This window comes from Triplophysa dalaica, chromosome 11, assembly GCF_015846415.1.
Source record: "Triplophysa dalaica isolate WHDGS20190420 chromosome 11, ASM1584641v1, whole genome shotgun sequence".
NCBI lineage: Eukaryota > Metazoa > Chordata > Actinopteri > Cypriniformes > Nemacheilidae > Triplophysa > Triplophysa dalaica.
Window position 1 is genome coordinate 12,844,639 of NC_079552.1, and position 27,333 is coordinate 12,871,971.

Sequence of the window (27,333 nt, forward strand, 5' to 3'; positions counted from 1 at the left end):
CATACACTGGATCTTTAAATAGATAATGTTTAATCACTTTTGTATACAATCTTGTATATTTTGTGTTACCTTTTTTGTCCGAGGAATGACACAAAATGTGAGGGTATAGGGATGGATGCAGAGAGAGAGATTGTGGCTCTTAACCATTGGAAATTAACTAGATACTAGCGCCAAATTATACAATTATACAATTAATAATTTACAATTATTATTTAAACAGTATCAGTAATTACGTTTATTGATAGCAAGATTATTGTTAATATCGGTATATTGTGACACAAAATAGAGTACCTTTTAAACATGCATTTTTACAGTGTCAACAAGTGGCCACACTTACCATGTTTATGAAATAATGCCTTTAGTTGAATATATTTTGGCAGTTTAAGTTGTTTGTCCAGTTGTCATTACAATAAATGCAAGGACTATTCTGGTTTAGATCTTTAACAACAAATGGACAATTTTTCATTTAAACATAATAGATTAAGCCTAATTAGGTTTTTATATGTGTTGTGCACTTTAATATGTCAGATATGTAACACAGTCACAGTGTTTTGGGTAGTTGTCAACAGCCGTCTGTAGCACAAAAGATTTCTCTCCAACACTGGAGTAAAGAGTGACAAATTAACACTGCAGATCTATTTTAATTCCAGAGATTTTTTACACCAAGGGTTTAGCTGTGTTGGATCCTTAACAGTGGCTGTTAAAATTGTTAATTGATGGTCTGTGTCAAATGAAAACTTTTGTAACTTAAAAGACAGCACAGTGAGTAATAAAACATGTGTATGCATGTTAAAGTCTATCAAGTCACTTCTGGCACCTGTAAACCATCTGTTTTAACTGCTTAAATGTATGAATGTGGCTAACTGAACTAACTATAAGGCATTACTGATGTGCATCTGCGGCAGCTTTTTGGATTCGACTCTGAATCTGCTGGGCTGAGGAAAGAATGTATATCATGTCATTGACCAGAAACAGAAGTCGTCATAGCACATCATTCCGTGACAGAGCGCTCAGTCATAAAGATGTTATATCTGTTGCTTAGTATTTGCCCTATGCATCACATTGAACAGATGGTATGTTTTTTTCAGGTGTCTGTGTGCTCACCAGACAGGTGTCACATCAAGGATCGTTTTTAACTTCAGATACTGTGACCCATGTCAAAGGAGACTCTGCCAAGAAAAAATAAGAATAATATGCACATATGATCTGAGGTCTCAAAGTAATATCTTAAAAAGATCATATATGTATATATATACATATATATTCAATTCTTAGTGTATTTATTTTTTCCTTGCTCCGAAATTTATTCTTTTCTTTATTGTCTCTTCTTATCCACACATGCCAAATAACCTCTCCATGCCTTTACACACAGACAGCAGAAGATAGGGACATTGATTTGTTTTACCCAGTGAGCACTATTTCAGTTGTCAGGGACATGGAGAAGATGTTGTGCTTGAGAGAAGTTATGTATGTTATTAAGGGGACGGCCGTGCCAAGCTTCTCCTGAGAGCCGAGTGATAAAGCTCTGTTCAGCAGAAGAACCTGACGGAGTTAATATCACGGCAGCTGGAGATCAGCCCTGCAGGCTGTAAGCACGTACATGCATTTCTGTGGGGTAATTATAGTAGGGTGGCAGAGAGAGCGACTGGGTCTGCTAGGTTTGTCGCTTGCGAGATGAGGGACCCTAAGCCTCGAAGGCGTCCATCCTCGGGATGGTTAAGCTTTAGCTCTGCCTGCAGCCTCCTGTGTTTATATGGAAACAGGTCAAGCGTGGGGTGGGGTGGGTGGAGGATTGGGGCTTATTGGAAATGACAGTCGGAGACGACACAATTACACAAGCTCATATACACAGACACAGACTGATTCGAGAACGTGTTTGCGCTAGACAGTCAAACATAAATGCAGTATGTCAGCATATATAGATTGCTTCTGTACCATGGCGTTTTGATGCCATGCCAGTTCAAATTACACCGTGGTAATATCATGATTCTTTCTAACTCGTTTTTGTAGCATTTTAAAAATAAAAAAATGTATTATAAATTTTGTTCAATGAAAAATCTGAAAAATTAACAATCAAAAGAATTGATGTTCCAGCATTGTATAACTGAATCTGTTTTCGGCTTAATTACAATTCTGAGTTTAAGGTTATACGTTTTTATTTGGGGGGGCCGCAATGCACCCTACACAAAGGGGGTTTGAGAACCAGTGTCCTAAAGGTCTGTATAAGACTCTTTGTCTGTCTCCATCATGCCAACATCATTCCTGGAGCTGATCTCTATCCCATATGGGATCAGAGCAGCAGCTTCATCGCTTTAGCGGCACAAATCTACCATCGTTAATGGTGGTTTATGTTTTTTACTGCTAATACGGGGAATTGAAAGACGGGCCCCCGGGGTGCCTGACTGGGCCTCTGGCGATAGTAAAAGAGCAAATGTACATTTTCATAGGTTATTAGGCATTGATTTTCTGAGGATTAAGAGGCCTCATAACATTAAGCACTATGAATTTAAAATGCAAGAAGCAATGGTGTTATCAGTTTAACAGAAAGACTGAGACGCCTTATATACACACATGCATATATCTTCATGACAGACATACTTTATTGCTTTTTTCACGAATGTAATCATTAATTTCTGTTCTCTCCTCTCACCTAATTTTTTCATTTTGCCGTTACACTATTTTAGCAGTCCATAGACAAATTATACAGTTCTGAGGCCAGACTGTTAACCCCCCGAGGATCTGTGTCTTTCACAATTGCACAAATTCTTTAAGCTGTGGTGATTGGCAAATCGGACTGAAATGCTTCATTGAAGGGCATCCTGCAGTGTGACTGACAGAATGAGTCTAGACTGCCAGGTCAAGGTCAATTGAGCTTGTTTTCGGTTACATTTAACAAACAGTGTTTATTGTTCTGCATACACTTCACCGTCGCATCAACCGATTTTAATTCACAGACCTGCTTTGTTGCAGCAAAGTTGTTTATGCTTTGGGTTGGCAAAGGGTATTTAAAAAATAGTCTACGACTAATCTGAATCATTCTTGTTGAATGACATGTATTGTAAACTATTAGAGCGCCATATGAGAGCATTATATTGCCTTGAGAGCAGAATTAACTGTTCAATATCTTTTATGAACGCAGGAATAAATAATCTCCCGCAAAGATGTGCAAGTATTAAGACGGAGATTAAAAAGTGCTTTATGTTATAGTTATTAATGGTTCGTTGCCGGTGGGCAATTGTTAAGTGAAGGGCTGCATTTAGACGTTAATTTTTAGAATTACAATAAACATACCTAATGCTTTTCATACATGATTTAGGGAATAATTGTGTGTCTCTCTCAGAGCAGAGAGCAGACTGTGTTATTAGAAAAACTGTGGGGAGTTTGGAGCTAAGAGAGATGGTTCTTTGTTGGGTTGGGGGTACATTAGGGATTAATTATGTTTTCACAGACAGGACCCAGTCATCCAAAACACAAATGTTTTATAGCAAAACAATACGTCTGCTTTCTTTTTTCCTCCTTTACTTAAGCTAAGGGAATTTGCTGACACAGAGGTTGTGTCTTTGATACAGATGTTTAGATGTAAATCTTGTCTAGTGTAATTGGGCGTCTTAACAAATTGAGATAGCAAAGTGAAAACGGCACTGAAAGATAATCTTACAAGCTTTATTTAACATGTCATAGCATCTACAGAATGTAAGTGATGATGTACAGTTAGCCGGTCAAACACTGACATTCAGATTCAGAGCGGTATTTTGTTGTGTATGATTCTTATGAGTTTGATTTGTATGAATGACCTGTTGTTTGTAATAGTCAATCTATTATAATGATGCACAATGTATAGCCCAGAATATGGCTTTTTAACTGTTTATCATTGCACATTGTCCTTTAGTGTGTAAATCAGCAAATTGAAATAACAGAGGACAAGTGAATGAGAGAAACTCAAACTTATTTAAACCTTAAATAAGGTTTAAACACAGCACTGCAAAAACTCTTCATAAGTTTTGTAGACCAACAACATAATTCACTTCCTCTTGGTTTCGAGGGGGGTTGACAGTGTATGGAGTCATTGTGTACATCAGAAGCTGTTAAAAGTGAATCCATTTATTGTTCTTTCTGTCTATAACATTAGTCAAATAAAAGTGACAATGGGAGCTTTGCTTTTAAGAAAGGCTATTGTTTTAGTGTTGGCTGGAAAGAGAATGATAATGAAATACAGGTCACATTTCTTCTGCTTGCTGTTTTAAATCATGACATTATTCACATTGGCATTTATTAAGGTTAGTTTAGATCCATTTGCTTCAATTGAGTTAAAAGTATTATAGTGTATGTTGAGATATGCATTTTTTTTAGTTTCTGTGTGTCCAAAGTGCAGATTAAAGACACGTGCAGCTACTGATGTAATGAGTAAAGTGGGTGAATCATTAGTGAAGTAGGGATTTGCATGTCTGTCTGGGAATAATGCTAACAAAATCAGCCGGACCGATGACAAGAGTGAAGTTACAAGAGACAAGTTGGCAAACAGTTCTTAACTTGCAATTTAGAAAAGGTTATGATTTCTTAAAAAATATAAAGTATAAAGATAAATAGTAAATAATTGTCATTATTTATTTGTCCCTTTTCCAACAGATGCCATAATGAAGCATAGATATATACTGTATATATAATTTCCCCAGTTGTTTTTACCCAGAAATATTTTTATGTCGTGCTTGTTGACTCATTTAATGCATTATCAAATTTGACTTTGTATGGGAGTATTACTGTAGATTTATAATGTATTATAATCACTTGCCCTCAAGATGTTTGGTGAATTTTCAAAATGAATTGGGTATTTCAGAATTCCTTTATTGCAAGTTACTATGGCAACAAAAATGACACATCCTCATTAATCTTGATCAATTATGCAACTTCCCCCAAAAACCTCATACCTGGTGTTTATAGGGTAAATTATTTCAGCCTGTTTGCGCACACTGTTTGTTGTTTGTGACTTTATATTAAAGACTTTTAGCCACAGATTCATGCTACAGCTTTTCTAAGACACTAGAACTAAACGTAAATATTGGTACACACTCTTTGTTAAGTGGCGTAGTTTCGACCTATTATCTGAAAGTACAGGTCAGCAAAATCAGAGAACAAAGTTGAATCTTTTTCCTTAAAAAAAAAATAACGTATAAATCTAGTACTTACCTATATAGGCATGTACGACGAGAGAGGACCGGGCCGGACATGTGTTAAGTTTGTATTTATATTCTTTTACTTCCGTGTTATTGTTTGCTTATTTTGATTAAACTTTATTGAATGTTCGCCGGTTCCCGTCTCCTTCCTTCCCTACTTTGAACTGTATTACAATTACCCACAACCAGCTGTGGACTTGCAAGTTTTTCAATTCAAAGTAATACACAATACATCACATTAAATCCCAATGCACGGTTATGGTTTGAGTGTATTATGTTTGTATATTTAATGTATATTTATTGTAAGGGGATTTGTGGGAACAGTAATTCATTTAACTCAATGCTCTGTAGATCTGGTTACGTTTAAGTAATGGCACTGACATGTCAAGATAATTATCTCATTCATCCCATTTACCCCTAAGCTTAGGATATACACGATCCATGTAAACACACTCTCCTCCCCTTTATTTTATTTTCCATCACCTCTGTTGGAGCCGATGCTTCTGAGCTCAGGTGGAACACAAACAGATTAAGAGGTGTTTTTTCAGTAGAGAACAGAAAGTCTCCCTCTCTCTTTTACTTTCTCTCTATCTCTCACCAGCATCACATCAGTTTTTTTGGTCTCTTTGGATACACTCAAGAGTAATGGGAACACACACTTCATTTGTTTCCATTTTGCCTCATTAACGCTTGCAGATGTAAGCTTCTCTAGATTAAGCAAGGTAAATATCCCAAAATGCCAAATGCAGGTCATGTGTCTAGTCCCTATTGTAGAGATCTCTCTTAACATTAAATTTACATTATTGCGAGAGCAAATTAATTAAGTGAAGATACTTAAAGCATTGAGGGCTCATCGTATGAGCACTTTCAACAAGTTGCTATGATTTATTAGGGTATTCATGAAATGTCTGTAAAATATTTTGCATAAAAACACTCAATGGCTGTGTAAACAAACCCCTTTTCGCCTTGTCAAAAACAGCTATGCTCACAGCAACCTGTTTTGGTGCATGTCTCTTTAAATGAAAATAAGTTACTGCGCCCCCCACCCCATTCCATCCGGCGTGTCAACACAACACACGTGTAGTACTGCAATCGTTTAGCTAAATGATATTTCCTGAACCCCTGCCACAGTTAGTTTCATTTTAAACGTCTCAAATCATTCGTCCTGAGACAAAAAAATCGGTCACAGTAAACAGCGCATCTTAGTAATGTGTATGCTTGCCTAAATTCCACAGAATCGTGCAGATCGCAGCGGAATTACGTGGATTTTAGCGCTTGTCATTGACAAGTTATACACACACAACGTGAGAGCATAACTAGTATGCTCTGTTTGCTGTGATGGATTTTGAAGTCTAAGTACGAATGATTTGAGATGTTTAAAAAACTAAACTTACCGCACCAAATAACATATAAATATAGAGTAAGTTTAACACTGGCTTTGGATCTATTTAGCCTATGACTGATTTAGCTCCCTTAGATATCATATGCTAATGTTATCCTCCTAAATTTACCGTCCATGTAGTTCAATTCAGACTGATGATATGTATTTACTTCATCGGCAGCTTTGTCTCGATGAATTGGTCTCCATCCCTCTTGAGAACAACTTTGAAATCAATCCTTCTTGTACTGTCCCAGGTTGGTATTTCCACTTAAAATAAAACAAATCCACTCCTGTCTCGTCTCTTTCAAGGTTGGGACTCTAAACAAACCTTGTGTTCATCTGTGCAGTCAACTACATTACCTTTTGTTGTTCACAAACTTTAACTATTGTGTCACATACACCGCTGTTGCTTGTGAGAACAACAATGTCGGCAGCACCGTGGGTGGAATTGTGTAAATAAGGTGGCGGTAACATTATCATAAGAGCCTCCCTCTACGTCACAACAGGAGCGAAATCTGAACGGCTCGATTTCTCACATGCTCACAGGGAAAGGCACATCAGAATAAACTTACTGGATTCCTGTTTTTCACGTTTTCTGAGTTAGTAGATGCTCCTAGGACCCGATTATAGCACTTAAATGCGAGAAAAGGCAGATTTTCATCTGATGAACCCTTTGAGGAATGCTGTCCCTTGCATTCTACTCCGTTTCTGTCTGGTTTTGCTGAGTTGTAGAACATTGGGTTAGTGTTTGTTTGATAGGCTTCAATTCCTTTTGATACAGCCCTGAGTACGTATTAAAAGAAAAGCTAACATATATTTATTAGCAATTCAACCCTATACTAAATTAACATATAAAGGCCGTGTTGGACAAGATGTTTTCTTATCCAGTCTTATCTTATTTTACAAAATATCTTCACAAAAAACATGACTAAAGATTCCACAACGTTTAGATAACACGTCACCTCGCTGCGTTTTACCACCCTTTCCATCATCCATAGGTCACTGGAGGATTGCTTCTTTTAGCTTTTTGACCTGTTGAAGTTCCCAGTACATCCTTGACAAACAGAGTGTCAGAAGTAGCGATGCGATAAAAGATTAGAAAGACAGACATATTCCCAGCAGCCTGTGAATGCTCCATCACCAGAACGCCACATTTCAAACACTTTACACATCTGCACAGTGTCTGCAGTAATACTTCAGCTTTCTGGATCTACAATACAGCTAACCAAAAAGCTTTCAGCAAAAGAGCTGTCTGAGGCAGACCGTAGTCTGTTGACCAGAAAGAGAGAGAGAAGACTTAAAGAAATTCGAGATTCGGTGACCATAAGTGATGTCCGGAGGGCATTCAATATTTGATTTTTGTGCTTCCTCTGGTTCAATTGATCCTTTAGAATATATAACAATTATAAGTAAATATTAAATTCTAAACTAAATTAAATATATTACAATAATATAAAAGAAATTTAAAAAATATATCAACAAAATTATGTAATTGTATTGTAAAGTATTGGCTCTTATAGGATCAGTATACTGTAGCTTTGAGGAGAGATGTGAGTGGACGGATGTTTTATTTGATGCGTTCTTAAAATGTCAGCCGAGCACAGATTTGGCTCATGGGATCAAAACAGAGGCAGGCAGGTGTTCTCTGTTTATCTAGATGTACTGTATGTGTGCCTACTGTCCTCACACACCTGCCCATACCAGAGTTAGCTTTAATGAAACAAGGGTGTCTGTATCAAAATGCAGACCACTACAACATCTAAACACAGAAAGTCATACAAGGTATATAAACAATGCAAAAAAATAAAGCTTTCCTGGTGATTTAGGGCATAAAAGGAAACTTTGTTTTTAAAAAATTTCAAAAATCATGTTTTTTATTGTTCATTTCAATTATCATACTGCAGTTGGTTTGTTTTGATTTAAGCCATAATGACAAAAACATACGGCTAATTTATACAATAAAACAACATAAAAACATCATAACATAATAAAAAAACATGATTTTAGATTTTTTATATCTCATTTTGGAACACAACTCTTAAAATATACATTTAATATAACCATGTCATAGCTACTGTCAAGTGCACAATACGATTTAATCTAATAGAATTGCATGACAAATTAATTCTCAGACATCTAGTTCTGTCATGATTGTGAGAGTGGAGGCATGACTTTGTATGACCTCTGTTCCTAAGTGATGTGCTCTATCATAACACAAGGTCAAAGTTAAACTCGGAGTGTCACATTGATGCTCACCAGGCTGTTTCCTCATCATTCCACAAACCAGAATAGAGCCATTAATTACAGTCACAGCTGCAACAATAATAGCCTGGCACTGTGTAGCACAGACAGGGGATGAATATGGACAAACATACATACAGGCACACTGCTCAGAGCGACTTAAACACCTGTTATGATGTCAGTGATCTTCAACCCAGACACAGTCTCTCCTCTCAATAACTGTTATGAGTGTTTATATAACATGTCCCTCATTCATAAAGAGGTGTCAAACACTCCCTAAATCCTGAAAAATGTGAAAAAATAATCTGGGTCAAGGTGTCTTGCAATCCTAGTTTAGTTATATTATAATTTTAGTTTCTGCTCTCACTCTGACCTGACGGTTCAACAGCTTTTTTGTGCTGATGTACCTTTTAAAACTTCTATTTAATCTCAGATGAACTACATCAAGTTATAATGTGCTTTTGTGCAACAAAAAAATGTTCATCATTCACAAAACTGATGATAAACATTTTTATCAGTATTTGTGTTTGATGGGCATGGAACCCAATAACCTTCTCGTTGTTTTTTAGCTATTGCTAATGCTTCTCACTTTCAATAAGAGAGCAGTATTCTCAACTCTTCTACATTCTACCATGTTTATGTCCGTTACTTAGACTTTCAAAAATGTTCCCACAAAAACACCATAGAAAACGCAAATAAACCCCACAAAATATCATCTGGGCCTACTTATGGTTTTGTACATTTCCTGTTAGTCCCGATACGATCAGTGTTGCCCCATCCTTAAAAACAGCCTTTTGGAAGCACTTTCTGGCATACGTTTTAGCCCAACTGGGTTTAAACATGTTACACAAGATATGGTTTTCAACAGCACTTGGTGGTAGGCGTTTATTAATAAACCCTCTGTTCTTCAAAAATAATTAGTCAGAAAGGTGTTGTCGAACACATCTGCAACAAAACCCCCATGGGACATGGAACCCCTGAGGGGGCGAGATGAGTTCCCATGTTACAAGTCCTCAATGGCGCTCTGGAATCAATTAAAGCTGGGACGGCTCTTTCGGCGCTGCGTTGGTCTTTTCAGAGTCTGTTGGACAGGGAGCTGTTGGCTGACATGTTAAGCTGTGCTTAATATTTCTGCGCTCCATCCAGAGTGGAATTATTACATGAAACTGCAGAAATCGACTTGTTCGCTGATGAACACAAATCCTTGAACGTGTCCTGTGGTATGTTCATTTCACAGAACGCTACCAGACTATTGATCGGCATACGAGTCAATTTCTTGTACTATGGCTCAGAGCATTTGCTGAACTAGACGTTCCGTCCATCACAAAGTCCAATACGGTGGGTCAGTGGTCTGCACTAAAGCAAAATCACCAGCATGTGCGCTCGCAAACACCCACCACCTCATTCACACATTCAACACAATCCACCTTTTCAAAGTTTTCCATCCTTTCTACTGCCAAGTACTGACCTGGTGTTTAAAAATACATCACAGGGTTCTACCACTTAACTCGTGAGTACAAATAAAAGTCCTGACACTTGTCTTGTACTGCTTTAGAGATTTTTTCTTTGGGACGCTTACTGCCACTTAGAGCAAAGCATTTAGTTCAGGTTTTGACTAATCTTTCTCTGGGCTCCTTTAGACCAAAGCTTTTCTTTCAGACAAGCTAAAGCTAAAAAACTCCCCCATTTCCATGTTTAAAGACATACAGACACATACTGTAGACAAACACTGGTTTATTTATGAGGTAATATGGCAAAGACATGAAATTTCATGTTCTAGTTCCACTTGATGTTTGTCATGCTACCACAATCACAGCAAACAGCTCAACTTTTAGGCCCGTTCTGAACATCATATGACGGCTTTACCTCATTAACAGAGTAATCAACCAATCACAGTAACGTCATAAGATGAATAGAGATCATTAATACAATAGCCAATGGCTCTTTAGCCAGTCTTTGCAAGATGTCGTGTTTATTAATTTAGTTTCCGTGAGGATTCTTTCAGCTGGTTTAAGCAGGCAAAAGTAAAGGGCGCACTGACCCAACCCGAGCTATGTTCATTGATCCCTGTAATATATTTTATATGCATTTTCTTTGAGAATGATTTCCTCTTGTGTTTGAAGTCCAGCAGTCAGTCGTCTTTCACTGGATATTTCTTGGGTCCAAACTACATTGTCACTTATTCTGTTCCGTATTATTATATATGAATAATCTATTATCTTTAAACATACAGAATATCTCTCAACAGCATTTACTGTGTAAATCCTTATTTTCCATCAAAGATGGGGGATACAACAGCTTTACTTATTTACTAATATTACAATTCCCAAAAGAGGAGGAATAGTGCCATGCAAATACCTGATTTGCATAATTCCTTTAGTAAATCAGATGCTAAACAACTCAGATAGCGTGTGCAAATAAATACCACTATAATTCTCAGTGAATTCTCTCTTTAAGGCTGGCAAATTGTTTTCTCACCTGTGATGTATGGATACATGTGATATAACAGGAACTATTGCAAATCAGTTTGAGCTCAGACTGTAAATGCTTTATTTATGAGTGTCTGAGTTTCATCATTGACGCTCACAATGAAAGATTTCATCATCAGCCCGCTATTGATTCTCATCTGTGTTTATTCTGAATATTCTGTTTCCATTTTCCTGCCCGGTGCCCTTACTTTTTCTCTTTCTATCTCAGTCAAAGGTGTATGAGTGATTGATGTAGCTATTTCCATTGTGTTGTGGTTTATAGCTCTGCAGATAACCCACCAGCTCGTCCTGACTGACCTCCATAGTAATGGCTATTAATGAGGGGTCATAAACCATATCTCATCTGACCACAGTAAAGAACGCTGCCAGTGGCCTGACAAACCCTGACAAGACACTGTTTCAAAGTCACAGTGTTTCTCTCCGTGCAGATTCATTAATAATGTGCTGAGCCCTCCAAGGAGATTAAAATAGAAGGAATGTAAAGGTTTATTCAGGGAAACTGTTAACGTGAAGTTGATTTATTCTTTTGTGAAATACAGTACATAGAAACAAATACTCAATAGAAACAAATACAAATATTTATTTTTTTCCCCCTCAGTTGTGAGTTATCAGAATTTGTACAGATATTATAGTGCTGCAGGGACAAAGTTTTCTTAAGGTCAACTCAGAAGTTAGCCCCACACTGGTTCCCTCGACCAAAAGCCTGTGGATTTTTCGCAGACTTTTGGCAGATTGCAAAAAATAAGATATTTTATTTAAAACATTCATGATACCTATATATTTTGAAATGTTTACAAATTATCCCATTAATTTTGAAGCTTGAATACAAACGCCAGAAGTAAAAAGCTAACACAAGGCTATAAACAGACTACACCACAATCACTCAAGGTCACCACCACCAAGCCTCCATCAACTCTTTAAACTTTATTTAAAAAATGTTGTATGTAATTACTCCGTAAATTCATCACAACCAACGTTTTTGGAGATTTGTGCCCATGTTGCATTATTTGTGAGATTTTTACTTCAATATCTGCTGTTGCATTTAGCAACTTGTTAGCAACCGCCGTTTTTTAGACAGGGTAAAGCTTTAAAAAGTCACAAGCAGGTTATTATTGGTGTTTGTTATGTAGAATAAAACGAAACGAGAGCTTTTGTAAACCACAGACCTTTTTTGCGACATTTAACCGAAAACCAATTGTGCCAAAATGCTAACTCGCTTCTGGGTTTTGCAGACAAATATATGGCCCTTTTACAATATGTGTTCTTCAGTGGTCTTGTGTCCTTGTGTTCTCTCTCTACGTCATCAATAACCCACTAAAGTTCGGTTCCAATACTCGAGAACAGAGAACGCATTAAAGTAGCCGGATGTGTTCTCAATATCAAGGATGCATTGTATGGGGAATCCACTTAAACTCTCAAAAGTCACTGCGGCACCTCTTCCAAGGCTGCCTTGCAAGACGGGTCTCCACAAGAACACAAGTCTGTTCTTTGCGTTCTTGGAATGAGAAACAGCCTATGTCATCCCTGCGGCACTCCATTACATTCTATCTTCCTATCAGAAGCAAAGTTAGCATATAGTGACTCACATTGTCAACGTCACATTCATAAGCTTTGTGCCTTTCGAGTCTTATGAAACAAAATAAAACAACAAATGCTGTGGTGCTGTAGCATGTAATGGTGTAGGTAAATGTTTTGTGGTTTAATTCAGGACCATCACTAATCCAGCTAATCAAAGCGTGTTCTCAACAAAACAACCTTGCTGTGCTCTACGAAGCACCCAGACAATGTGATTAAAATGTTGGCTTAATGTTGAGGAAGCACAAACTGGTGTTTCCAAATAATTACAGGGGAAGTTATCTGGCAGTTATTGGCTCTGGAACCCCTGTGAAGTCATTAGGTAATGTCATTATATAATAATGACCTCATTGGATGGGTCCCCATACCTCCCTGTTAGTGTAAGTTTGTTAAAGAGAGCAGCTCAGGGAAAACATGTCAGGATGTCGTACGCGTGTGCATTGTTTTCAGCTTCCTCCCCCCACAATCCATTATATTTAATATGCTTTAGTTTGAAAAGTCAAAAATAAAATATTCAAAATCCAACAACAGTGAAGTTAAATGAAACAGCAGCAGTTTTTAGCTTTCATAGAAGCAACAGAAAGCAAGAGATAAAGAATATGTTGGTGTCTCTGATGTGAGAAATGTCTTTGCAGTGTTTCGTTGAGGGTGAAGAGACACTTTCTCCAGGGACCGCACATCTCCTCCTATTAGATCAGAGAACATTGAAACACCCTCTCTCCACGCCTTTCTTTCTTTCTTTCTGAATCACATGCTTCTTTTCCTTCAACACTTCATTTTTCATTTATTTTCTCATGTTTGGTCAATCACAGGTGTTCTTTCTTTAGAGCACACTGTATATATTCTAGCTCTCTTTCTCTCCACATCCCTGCCAAGCTCAACTGTTTTTGCTGCGTGTACCTCAACATTACCTGCCAGGATTGGGAGAGCAGTAGTCATCTATCTTCAGGGCATATTTTGGCACTGTGGATGTTAAATTAAAAAACGAATAGCAGAGAGAAGTGGGTCACATGCACTTTAAGTGTTGAAGACGGCGCTTAGAAAATGAGCATCATCAATCAAGACCGTGAGTCTACAATGCTTTGTGAATTCAGCATGACTACAGCCCAATTATAAAAGGGACAGGTTGAAGAGGGTGTTTGTCTTATAGCAAAATATGAACTTTAGTTTACTTTTATATTGTAACATGTTATAAAAAATACACTTTCTTTCAACTTTTTGAAGCACAATTTGAACCTTTGTATATGTTTTTTGTTGTTACATTCTATTGTGCACATATCTAATCTGATCTGTAATTCTCGATATCTGGTGAACCGTCATTGACCTGAATTATAGAATTTTTTGTCTATTGAACTATTAAAATGTTACCTCGTCTGATACATTATATCCCGTCACATTGTAGGTGGCAAGTCGCTTTTACACTCTTAAAAAATGCATAGGGTAATTTATAACCCAGCGTTTCTTCCGTCCATATTTTACCCAGTCATGGATTGAAAACAACCCAGCACTTTTGAGAGTGCAGGTGTAATATCTAATCGTCGCAGAGAGTTTATTTCAGGTGATTTCAAATCTTTTAGATCTACGAATCTGCAACCTCTCACTCTGAATAAAAGCTGTATTTTGCAGAGTTTAGAAAAAGACTGCTAATTTTCTTGCCATGGTTTGATTGGCAGCTGACATTTTGAGTGATGACAGGGATGAGAAAGAGAAACATCATATCAGTAAGATAATAATAGAGCGCACTCTCTAAAAGCCGAGAACAGAATAAGTGAGATTACGTTGTATGATGACTTCTGCTCTGCATCTCAACTGCTGCATGTAGTTATTTAAAGTGTGAGGATGCTTCATATGATTTTATTACAATTTATATAAAAGTCACAAGGCACAGTATTTCAAAAAATGTTAGTGTGTTAGTGCAAAAAATGTTCAAACATACTTTGAGTGTGTTTTTTGCTTATCTGGTCTTCAATATTTGATTTTGGTCCTATGAATAGAATGTAGATTTTTCCTTTGAAAGGTTGTTTAAAGCAGAGGTAACATGCACATTTGATGCATTCTGACTTCTTTACACTGTTAAACGTGGTGGCTTATCAGCTTAACATGGTCAACATACGATAAAGCAATAAGCCCCAAGAAGCCGTGGGTTACAGTGCATTTTATAACAGCTAAGGTGCGTTGCTAGGCACGACGCGAAGCGGAGTTTTCACACAATGAAAAGAATCCTTTAAGACTGTGGTGTTTATCTATTAACATTAACATGTATCTATTTTTATACATGAACATTTGTGTTTGAGTGTGGATCAAATATGCTTGGAAGCATGCTTAAAGGTGTTTATTAAGATTAATCTGGATATCGCAATTAATTGTGCATTCGTTGAAAGACACTGTTGCATACTTCTGCCCGTTTTCGTCATTGCAAATAATAAATGATTCAGTCTTCAGTTGACGATTATCTTCTTTAGCTCTGCGTCCTATTGCAGCTGCACGTCAAACCAGACTTTATTGATGAGAACCTCTGGTGTATTTGGATTTAATGCCGGAGAGTGGGTGATTTTCTCAAAGTCTGCCACAGTTAACGCGGGATGGCGGGATGATTTGTCACGTCCTTCTTGGCGAAGTTTTTTCACTACCCCAACGAAAACGTTGTTGCTTGTGATAAACTCGGGATCTTTAATCCCAATCTTTTTTAGGACCGGCTGAACGGTGGATCATTTATGCGCCGGTTAATCCCTGCACGTAGGCCAACATAGCTGCTAAAGCTGTAAGGTTTGCCCTTTCCGTTTTTCACAGAGGCATAAAAGTACCAGAACTGACCGCGTTATAATGGTCAACATTAAACGTATGATGTAATATTTCAATGCTCGATTCACTCCGCCAGAGTTCAGACAGGTTTTGGAAAGTTTTTTTCGAGCATGGATTACCATCTCGTAACAAGGGTTCTTAGTCCCCTATTGGGCAATACTCACGGAAAAATAGAAATAGTCGTACAGCTTTGTCTGACATTTAAAAAATTTGATCAAACTAAAAACTAAGTATGCAATACTACTGTTTAGGGACTCAATATTTGTATGAGATTGGCAGAAACTGCGTGTGGTACCTCATCTTTAGACTCTGTTTTTGTTATTAGAATTCATATAACAATAACATTAAATGGGGGTTTCACATGAGAGAGAGAGTGAGCGAGAGATGTGATATTGCGGATTTGAAGTTCATCTGCTTGTGTCACTGTTTTGAACCCCCTAGACATGCTAAACAGCCTTCTGCATTTAGTTTTTACATGAAAACAAAGAAACAATCACAGTATTTGTGTGATTTCTAAGTGTAGATCACTACTGGTTTAGATAGCTGGCCCAATATTCCATCCTCAGTGGGTTTGACTCAGAGCAATCTCTCACTCTTTCGTGCTGTTAAGAGCAGTTCAGTCAGTGGGTGCCTTTTGAACATGCCTGTCATTTAAGTACTTTCCCTCCCACATCATTTCCACTGTCTCTGAGGATTTACCCATGAGTAGATCCGCCTGACAGAGTCTGATGTGCGCTTCACTTGACCTTTGACTCTTAAAGCCAGTAGGCACAGTGCTAAATATGCGCTGTTGGGCGTGTTGGGCATTTTGCGATGGCTGTGACGCAGGAGCGGGTAAATGTCATATGAGTATTGCAGTCAGATGCCTCGCACAAGTCTCGATAGTAGTTTTAGCTGTCATTTTATTGGCGCCTGGCAAGCCGGCACAAATCTCTGAGCTGAATAGCAGATGGCTTCTATCAGCGCTGCCAGTTTTGAGGTAACGTGTGCGGCCCAATCAGAACCAAGCGCTGCTGCTTTTGGCTGATTTCACTGTTGAGATTTAAAGCCTTTTTAAGCCTCAGGCAATGGATGCACTTTTACTCAAATTTTCACCGGCCAGTTTCATTCTCTCATACTTTAGTGAAATGATCGATGAAGTGGAAAATTATTAAAAGTCTGAATTATTAAAGTCCGTTAATTTCATCAAGACCTCATACAATCACAATCTTCTGGTGCAACGTGATCAGTGATGGACCTTCGAAGTCTTTCTGATGCACAATGGAACATCTTTTGAGTTCACTTAAATGAGAGATGGAGAAAGGCAGGGTACTAGACTGCCTCAACTGAGGGGAATCATATATTCTGGTTGGCCAGAAATACAGTATAGTATAGCTCTTTGCATGCATCATTTTGATTATTTTGGCAGATCATAATCCAAATAATATTTAGTTTTTAATAACAAGTATTTCTTTTTTACTGTAATTGTCAGCTGAATATATTTTGAGGGGCACACAATTTTTTTGGGGGGGAGTAGTGCCCCCCTAGACCGGGGCTTGGATGGAAATCATTCTTTTTGTCTGATTTAGGCAGGTAAACCAATGGAGCATTTTACTAATCCCATAATCATTCTTTTTAGTAATTGTTCAAGTTTTTCAAAAGTGCTGTGTATAGCCTCCAGTTACTGCAAGCAACACGCTTCCTCAAATCCCATTTACCTTGAGCAGGCAGCACAGAATGCGCAGAGCCGATCACCCAGGACAAGCTCTTATATTAAAAACCTGGAAGAGAAATATAGAATATACACTCACCTAAAGATTAGGAACACCTGTTCAATTTCTCATTAATGCAATTATGGTGGTGGTGGGGATGTTTTTTTGGCACACTTTAGGCCCCTTAGTGCCAATTGGGCATCGTTTGAAGGCCACGGCCTACCTGAGCATTGTTTCTGACCATGTCTATCCCTTTATGACCACCATGTACCCATCCTCTGATGGCTACCTCCAGCAGGATAATGCACCATGTCACAAAGCTTGAATCATTTCAAATTGGTTTCTTGAACATGACAATGAGTTCACTGTACTAAAATGGCCCCCACAGTCACCAGATCTCAACCCAATAGAGCATCTTTGGGATGTGGTGGAACGGGAGCTTCGTGCATCCCACAAATCTCCATCAACTGCAAGATGCTATCCTATCAATATGTGCCAACATTTCTAAAGAATGCTTTCAGCACCTTGTTGAATCAATGCCACATAGAATCAAGGCAGTTCTGAAGGCGAAAGGGGGTCAAACACAGTATTAGTATGGTGTTCCTAATAATCCTTTAAGTGAGTGTTAATTAAAATTTGTGCAAAATATTTTCACAAATTTGCATCTACTTCCATTTAATTTACAGCCACAAACATTGTTATCCCAGGCTGCATTTTAATCATTGTATCACATTATCTCATAATTCTCTGATGTAATTACTTGATTGACACCCGTGATTTTTCGGGCTTAAAACGTCCAGCAATGTTTCAGTAGCGTTCCCTGTTTACATGGTCTTGCTCATCTCATCCAATCATGTGAAATTGATCATAGCTGTCTGATTCCCTGCATTCATACAAATACACCAGCAGGTGTAATGATCCTAGTAGAAGTTTCTCTTGTGAAATGGATGTCTCTTAGAATACCGGTGCTCTAGGGCCGAGGCGGTATATCTCTGTGACACTGAGAGGCTCTGCATATTAATGCCTCACAGATCATGTCTGTGTACAGGGCCGCAGTCTGGGCCATGAATCCCCATGTGTCTGCTGTTCTGGCAGGATGTTGATGCTAATGCTGGAGGGAATGTGTGTGTGGGGGGGATGTTCACTTCTCAAGCATCCCCATGTATTGATGGACGAGGGCATAACTGACATACTGAAAATGAAATGGTTCTTGCTAACAAATCCTTCTTAGTATGCACATGTATCTTAAACTAAAGATTATACTCATAAGTTCGCTGTCTAAGGCTTGCTTGTGTTTCAAAGTGTCGCAATATCTTCCTCAAAATTGATTTAAGTTCTTATGTTAAAAATCACTTATTCAAACCCCTGACTTGTAATATTGTCCCTGCAACATTTTGGCTTCTCTTACCAAACACACATTTTTTTCGAAAACTTGCCTGGGATATATAACCAGTCCCTGAAGAAATCCAATGCGTCCTAATGCAATTTCTCAAAGGACTGTCCTTTTCCATGCCAGCGAGCGGAAAAGAGAGGAAAAGAGAGACAGAGCTTGAGGGATCAATTACAGAGGTCTTGAGTTATAGAGGTTCTACGGTTTCATTTGCCGTTATTACATGGGAAGATTGTTTGTAGAAAGAGAGAGTTTATTAAACACTACAAAGTGGGAAACGGCAGGAACAAGAGCATTTCTTTTTTCCATTCATTTGGCCTCTCTGTTTCTCTCACTGTAAACATATTAGAGTAGAGAAAACTCTCTGTGGACCGAACATCCACCTGCACAAATGGACTTTTATGATCTGTGATAATACAGTAGGTAAAGTACAACCACATGCATACAGTATTTTGCAATAAGAAGTAATTAGTGCTTTCTAAATTAGAGCCAGTGAAAGTACTTTGCAGACATCATAGCAATTTTGCTCTTATTATAACTATTCATCTCATCTGGAGCAAGTGTATTTGGATTTATCATATCTACATTTAATGTTCATCAGTTTGAGAGTTATTTGTCAGGGCTGACTGGTCTTCTTTCATTATTTAAGATAATCCTTCATCAACATTGTTTTCAGCAAGCCATATACAGCCACAAAAAAAGAGACCTTTTAAATTTACATTTAGGCATTTGGCAGATGCCTTTATCAAAAGCTTTAAATGTTTCATTCAATCACCATTTCTAGATGTATTATGGTCATTCCAGTCCAGTGTCTGTTGATTTTCAACAAAATTTAACCTCAGGAGTGACACATAATCATCCAAGTGGAATGTGAAAGACTGACAGCATAACAGGTATATGAAATTGTGAGCTTTCCATAAATATGTATAAAAATATTACTGTTTTATGGCTTAAAAATGAACATATACTTGATTTCTTTGTTTTCTTTATTTGTGGTCTGAAAAAATACAGAGCAACTTTTCTGGTATTCTGACCTGTTTCTCCAGTTTTCATTTCCTGCACATAAAGGCAAACAGAGACAATGTTTTAATTGAAATTTGGGAGAAATATTGTTAATACTGTAGTTCACAGAATGAAACAAAAATGATCATTTTACCTTTACACATACCTATAAATAGCAAATTCAAAAACAAAATGAAAATAAATTTGAAATTCTTTTCCAGGGATGTATGTTACTGTAGGGAGAAAAAAAACAGAATCTGACATTTAATCGTAAACTGAATCTAAATCAATCAGTACCTCGTGACAAATGGACACACGGCAACAGTCAATGCTGTGATGTATTTGTTAATTGTTCCCATTCATTTAGCCCCACTACAATGTCTGGGTTTCTATATTTATTTATCATTCACTTTTTCCACCCTTCAGTGAATGAAAGCAATCGTCTGAAAGAGAGAGAGAGAGTCAAACACACACACACACACACACTATTAGAGGACACAGGGTTCTAATCACAGTGCGGTTTTAATCAAATCCTCGACCTCTCTGCTAATCGGTGGTGACATTACAGTTCCACATAAAGTATGAGAGGAGGGTGCTGACCCTCCCCTCCTCGCTTCAATGTACGGTTCCCATTAACCCTTAGGTGAGGCTTTATTAGGATTTAATCAGGCTTCTTTTGTCTCATCCTGGCGAGAAGGTATGTTAGAAGAGAAAAATGAGTGACTACACACTAAACATCTATATTGTTCCCATTTTTAACCCGCTTCAACTGCTTGTTTAATGTGACAATTTGACAGATTTATTTGCTTCTTCAGCTCTTAATTAGAACAGAAGAGATAAGACATGATAAGACACTCAAACCTGAGGAACACAATTTACATGATCTCATTTAGCTAAAGATTTATACTTTATCCTAAACAACTCACAGTGAAGTGTACTTTATATCAGTATGTGTGTTCAAACTCATGAATCTTATTAGCGTGACTTTGAACCCAGCCTTGAATATTTCACTATGTTATTTGTTCATAAATATTTTTGCAACTAAACTTGAGGTTAATTGAGGTTCCACAGTTGGATCACAGTTGGACTGGCCAGAGGAAGTTCCAGATGAATAACAATGGTCCGATAAAATGTGCAAAACACATACATAAACACATCACTGTCCCGAAAGGTCATTATTCCGATTAATTTATAATAAGAGCAAATGGGAGAAGGAGATCGGAGACACTAATCAATTTGAGGCTGTATCAGAGACTAAAAGCACTGCAGGGTTGTCTGTTCTACCAACCAGGCCAGACGGCCACTGTGTGTGCGCTTGCGCACGTGCATGCGTGTGCATGTGTTTATAGTAGCAGTAGACAGTAGTGGTATGCATTATGGGGCCAAAATGATTCCCCATGTGTATCATGTGTGTATGTCCCTACAGTCGGGTGTGTGCATGGGCGCCGTAAAGGGGTGGAAGGTTAGGACGATGCTAAGGGCCCAGGCTGATTTAGGGCCCAGAAGAGCAGACCCCCTTTTTATTTTCCTATTTGAAGGGGGCCCAGAAATTTTGGTTTCCATAGGGCCCAGAATTTCTGGCGGCACCCCTGGGTGTGTGCGTGTGTGTAGTTGCATGCATTTGTGTAGTGTGGTCTCTAGCTTTAAACAATGGGTTCGTACAAGGGTTAAGGATTCAGACAGCTGAAGAACATCATTTGAACCTGCAGAATATATATTTTATTCCTGTCAGCCACAGGGCACTGGATCGGAGGGCACATCACATCCTCAGACGTTTCATCTACAGAGAACATGTCTCTGTTTAAATAAGACATCTGACAGTATTTCACTCTATCTCAGCTATTTCTTTTTTTTTTTGATTGCTATTGTCAATATGTGTATCTCCATTGTTGCTCTGATAAAAGAAAATCTCACTGTTTATAAATGGGTATGATTGCATATCATAATGTCTAACATACAAACACACATTTGCAAAAGCGCACAGACAGATAGTGATGGGGCTGAAGGTTTTCAATGGGCAGATGTTGTCTGGGCAGATGGACTTTAAATGTGTGTGTGTACATTGTTCTGAATTACAGCCCAGACGTCGAGCAGATGGAGTGGGCTGGTGTTGTTTTACATCATTCTACAGAAGGTCAAAGGGTTATAGTGAATCGTCTAGTTTCTGATATGCTGTGGTCTGGCATACAGACAGACAATGTCACTTAACATTAAGTTGCTAAGATGATTTTCCTGCATATTATCCTTTTTTATTATTAGTCAGAGTTTGGTAACGCTTTAGATTACGACCCACAATGTACCGCAAAATTAAACAGAATTCACAGCGTAACTAATTGTAACGATAATGTTCTGTGTATCTGTAAGTGTATCTGTAAGTAAGGGGGACCAATATGCAAAGTTTGGGGAATAACGAAGTCAGGAAATTAAATAAAAGATTTATACTGTAAGTATATAGATATATTTTAACATAATGTCGAATGCATGACCTGCAGCATGCTATACAACAATCTTAGCAGTAACATACACTACATTTTTGTAATCACGATTTACCCATAAATAAGCTATTGGGGATGTTAAAGGGATATCTCAGAAGCAAAACTAAATTTCCTCATTCATATTCTGTCAGGATGCCTTGAGGGTGAGTAAAACATGGGGAAATTTCGTTTTGCCTCTGAAATATCCCTTTAAGTGCAGGGTTCTAATTTAGCAAACATGAAATAATGGGAAATTATGTGTTCAGATTTTGCACAAGCAAAACAGCACGAATGAAGAACTGTGTGTCAACTGTAAATTTGACTTTTGAGTTTTGACTTTAGGATTCATTTTTTTTTATTGATTTTAGGATTGTTGGTCACAAATAATTTACACGAATATATCAACGTTGATCTTTTGAAACTATAATCAAGTATTTCAAGAGCGGTTTGATTTGGATATTTATATGGCAAGCAGTTCCCTCATAAATATATATTTTACATATTGTTCCCCAACAATCTAAAGTCATCTCCGTAACCTAAACTGTGACTGTGCCACAGCTCTCATATTCGTAACAAATTCGTAGCTAATTTGAATCAATTTATGTAATGTAAATCATAAAAAAACTATAATTTAGCTCCTTCCCTAACCTGACTGCAATTGGCGCAAAAGCAAATTGTACTAAAATGTACAAATGAGATAATAATTATTCATTAAATTAACCACATTGTAAAATTGTTATTTTAAAGATTGTTTTGATTGGAGATTGTATGTATGTTTCTTCTGAGGAGACCTAGTAAATCTCACTTTTCTCTATTATTTGGAAATATCTTCTTTCGTGTTCTGACCAAGAAAGTAAGATTTGAAATGACAGGAGGGCAAGTACATGATTAAAAAAATTGGGTAAACTATCACTTTAAGTTTTATATGACAAAAATATCACAAACTGTGCTGAGACGCTGAGAAAAGAGTATTTCAATATTTGTTTTTCAAAATGTATCCAAGAACAAATGATCTAATTTACAGTATGCACAATATTTTAATAGCTCTGAACTCCTCGACTTCCACAATTAGAACATCTGAGGTTTCAGTCTCCTTAAAGACAAGCACCTTATTAGCCAAGTCCTCAAAATCCAAACATTCTGTATGTACACACACAAAAACATGCACATGTACGCTTCTCTCTTACTCTAATACAACCCATCTCTTGTTTTTAATTGGCTCTCATTATAACTCAAACTGCTTCTGTAGCTCTGCTTTTTCAGAAACGTTACTTAATAGCAGGATATGTTAGAAAACCAGCAATTAGCATCTGACAGGCCGGAGCCGAGCAGCGCCGGCCGTTTTGCAGCTCGGCCAAGACGACTGTTTGTTTAGGCTGCAGGGATCCAAAGGGATGAGCACTGTCTTATTGACAGGACAAAAACAGTTATAAACAGCCTCTGTGTTTTGGTAGACCTGTAGAAAAAGGGGTGATTAATTTGAATGTTTTCAGTGCTGTGGGGTATTCAAATGAACAAAAAAACATTTTGTGGCGCATTGGTTTCATAGCTGTGCATCCTACTTAGGGTGACCACCTGCTAATAAGCCCAAGGGGGGACACGGGGTATGTTTCTGAGGGACAATGTGGGACATTGCATGGCGCGGCGGTGCCCCCACCCCTCGGACATTTCTAGCACATACCACCTTACATTGTATATTAATAATGTCCTATTCCCCTAAACATCTGTAATTGCTGATGTATGCTCATGAAAAGGCACCCAATGTGTATTTTTTTTTAATAATATTGTGGAGACACACAAAGATGGGATGAACTTAAAAGAGATTCTCTAAAAACAGATTATTATAAAAAATACAAGATACTGCTTTACTGTTTTAATCATGATTGATTTTCTATAAATATTATCTATATAAATATTTATACCTTTTCAAAAAGTATAGTTGCTTTTGTTTTTTTAGTTTGGGAGATAACGAATAGTGAAATGTTGCTCACAATCATGTAAGGATACAGAGCCTGGTTTCACGAAGGCACGGATGAGCAGCATTTTTCTAACAAGCAACAAATCATTTTTTAGATAAGCCCCAAAAAACGCTACCCGCAATTTAGGATTTTTTAACGCGATTTGATAAAAAAACAAGCGGACTTGGCAACTATGTTCCCAGTGTGTGCATGTGCGCACGCTGTCATGACAACAACGGAACAACCTAGTCAGCAGTTCAACTGAGGGGTGGGTGTGGCAACAGTAGCGTCCTGAACTGTCAAGTAATGTTCGTTTGGCTGCCTGGGGCTCGAGGATATAGAGTGACCAACTTTTTTTTGAGCAAGCATTGATTATGCGTGACACGGCCTCAATTTGCGGGACGCATGAATTGGGCTTCAAACGCTGTGCGCGCACGCGCTACGCAGGATGGGTGGTCACCCTAATCCTACTCCTTTCTTTGTCAATTTGTTCCCTTTTTATTTCTCTGATTATTATTTTCTAAATTTCACTGCTGTTACTACTCCCCAAACCCTGACCCGACATGCAAAATGATTGACAGGCTTAGAGCATTACTGAGTCTGCCTTCTTTTCTGATGTTCTTAAAGAGACAGGCACCTATTTCAGTGACATCTGCCATGGCACTGAAACATCAGCTTTAAGCAAGTTTCACTATTAAAGGGATAGTTAACCCAAAAATGAAAATTCTGCTCAACCTCTGGTTGTTCCAAACCTGCATAAATGTATTTTTTTCTGTTGAACACAAACGAAGATATTTCCAGGAATTAAGGAAAGCAAACAGTTCTAGTACACTTTACATTTTCCTACTATGGTAGTCAATGATGCCTCTGAACTGTGGGTTGCTAACATTTGTCCAAATTTCTTTCTTTGTATTCGTCCAAGCAAAGAAATTTATGTAGGTTTGGAACAACTAGAGATTGATTAATTCATGACAGAATTTTCATTTTTGGGTGAACTACCCTTTAAACCCTCTATATGGTCAGTAATAAATGCACTTTTATTTAGAAGAATGCACGTCGCATCAGTTCATGTTAGTTACGTTATACAATGTGTGTTTGTATTTTGCAGGTGAGCCAGCGCTAGCAAAGGAGAACAACTGTCTGAATGCAGCAAAGGCCTGCAACCTAAACGACACCTGCAAGAAATATCGCTCAGCTTACATAAGCCCCTGCACGAGCCGCGTCTCAACTGCCGAAGTCTGCAACAAGCGCAAATGCCACAAGGCCCTACGGCAGTTCTTCGACAAGGTGCCGCCCAAGCACAGCTACGGCATGCTCTTCTGCTCCTGTCCTCTAGGAGATCAGTCGGCCTGCTCCGAGCGCAGACGACAGACCATCGTGCCAGCCTGTTCGTATGAGGACAAAGAGAGGCCCAACTGCCTCGCACTCCAAGCCTCATGCAAGACCAACTACATCTGCAGGTCTGAACCAGAGAAAACTCGTAATGGTTTATAACATGCACAATTATTTTGTTGTCGGCTATACAGTATGCAATACATGCATTTTCTTAGATCTTCATTGATGTCATTGTGTGGTATCAGTACATTAAGTCTATCCAGTAAGTTAAAAACAGGTGGTACTCGCTCACACATCCACACCTCAAGGCGACACTAATCTTGTGAGCATTAACACTTGTCCAAAATGAGCTATTTAAAGGTGCTAAGAAATGCCTCTCAAATGCTGTAATAACAAGTTATCACCACTAGGGGCACGCTTACCCATGTGCAGACATGGCTGCATCTATAGGGAAATAAAGCATTTATTAAGGTGAGAACACATCGTGGGGACAAACGTGGAGATTATTGAAGTCTAGCAATAAATACTGCAGCCCTAAATCTGGTTTGTGAGAGGGAGGCAACCCCAGAGTGCTCTAAATGGCTTGTTAAGGATTCATTAGTACACGGTGGATGTAGTTTTGGCACGTAAACGTCTTAAGGCTCAGAGAGAGCGACAGCTAATGACCCTGCTCATTCAGAGAGGAAGCCGCTCGGCATTCTGGGGGCGCACTTTAGACAACCGTACAAATAACTGAAACATATTTGCACTCGCGCCCCAGGTCTTTACGATTCACATTTTATACATATTTGTACAGTGTCTCTCTGTTAGTGTAGTAAAATGAATCCTACAAAAAAATTCTGCCAGGAAATGATCTATTCAAAATTAAAATACAAGTAAAAATGAAGGAAATAAGGAAAATGTCTATTGATTCAACTTGAAAGTGGAAATATAGTAGTGACATTTAAGTTAACATATCAATTTTGCATCACATTCACGTTATAGTATTTTACAAAATTGTAATACATTAATGATAAATATTATAAAATAAATAATATTTTTAAGTTGAATTAAATAAAAGTTGTAAGGCAGCAAGGTTAATCTTTTTTTTAGGTTTAAACAACAAATCATTTTTTACAGTAAAGTGGAAAATTTGAAGTCAATTTTTTTTTTGACAGGTCATTCAAAAGTTGATGATAGTAAACAACTAATTTTACATCGGATGTACACCCAAAATCAGAATGCATTGTGGGTAAAAAGTAGTGAACAAATGTAGGGAATGAGTTGTTTACTCAGAATTCGGACAACACTACAAAATGGCGGACACCCTATATATTGCACTATATAGGAGATGGGGACGAATTCAGATACAGCTCATGTTTCTCCTTCATGTCATGGACTTATTTTACTTCCTGTTCCTGTTGTAGTTCTTTTGGTCATTGGTTCTGTGTCATCTCTGTTTCAGGTGTGTCTTGTTAGCATTCTCGTTACCCTGTGTATTTAAAGTCACCATGAAACGGAGGTTGCGGTTGACTTCTTTTCCGTATCGTGAGTACAGTATATCCGAGTGAAATGGCTTCTGAAATTAGGAAAATGTAGGCCAAGGCTTTATTTTGCCTCTCCTTTTTGATTGGTTTGTTTTAAGTTGGCCCTGGAGGGGAGGGCTAAAAATACCTGGCCATTGGACAGCGAGTATAGTCCTACCTCTTTTTATGTTGTTATGTGGTGAAGAGTTGTTGTTTAGACGCGGAGAGGAGCTTACTGTTTTTGATTAAAGATTACAAGTGCAAATGAATTTTGAAAAAAAAGTGGTGTGCTCAGATAAATCCTTTACAAGAATCACTG

General features: G+C 38.0%; 1 protein-coding gene across 6 annotated transcripts in view; it reads left to right on the top strand.

Moving 5' to 3' along the window:
- gfra1a (gdnf family receptor alpha 1a) overlaps positions 1–27,333 on the top strand; it is a 62,219-nt gene that overhangs the window by 23,431 nt on the left and 11,455 nt on the right. For 4 of the 6 annotated variants that reach the window (XM_056760271.1, XM_056760268.1, XM_056760269.1 and 1 more), the window contains one exon: positions 25,283–25,634. In XM_056760271.1, coding sequence (XP_056616249.1) covers positions 25,283–25,634 — 352 coding nt within the window. Of the gene's footprint in view, positions 1–6,733; positions 6,807–25,282; positions 25,635–27,333 lie in introns of all 6 variants that reach the window. The other 2 variants (XM_056760272.1, XM_056760273.1) reach the window with 1 other exon arrangement.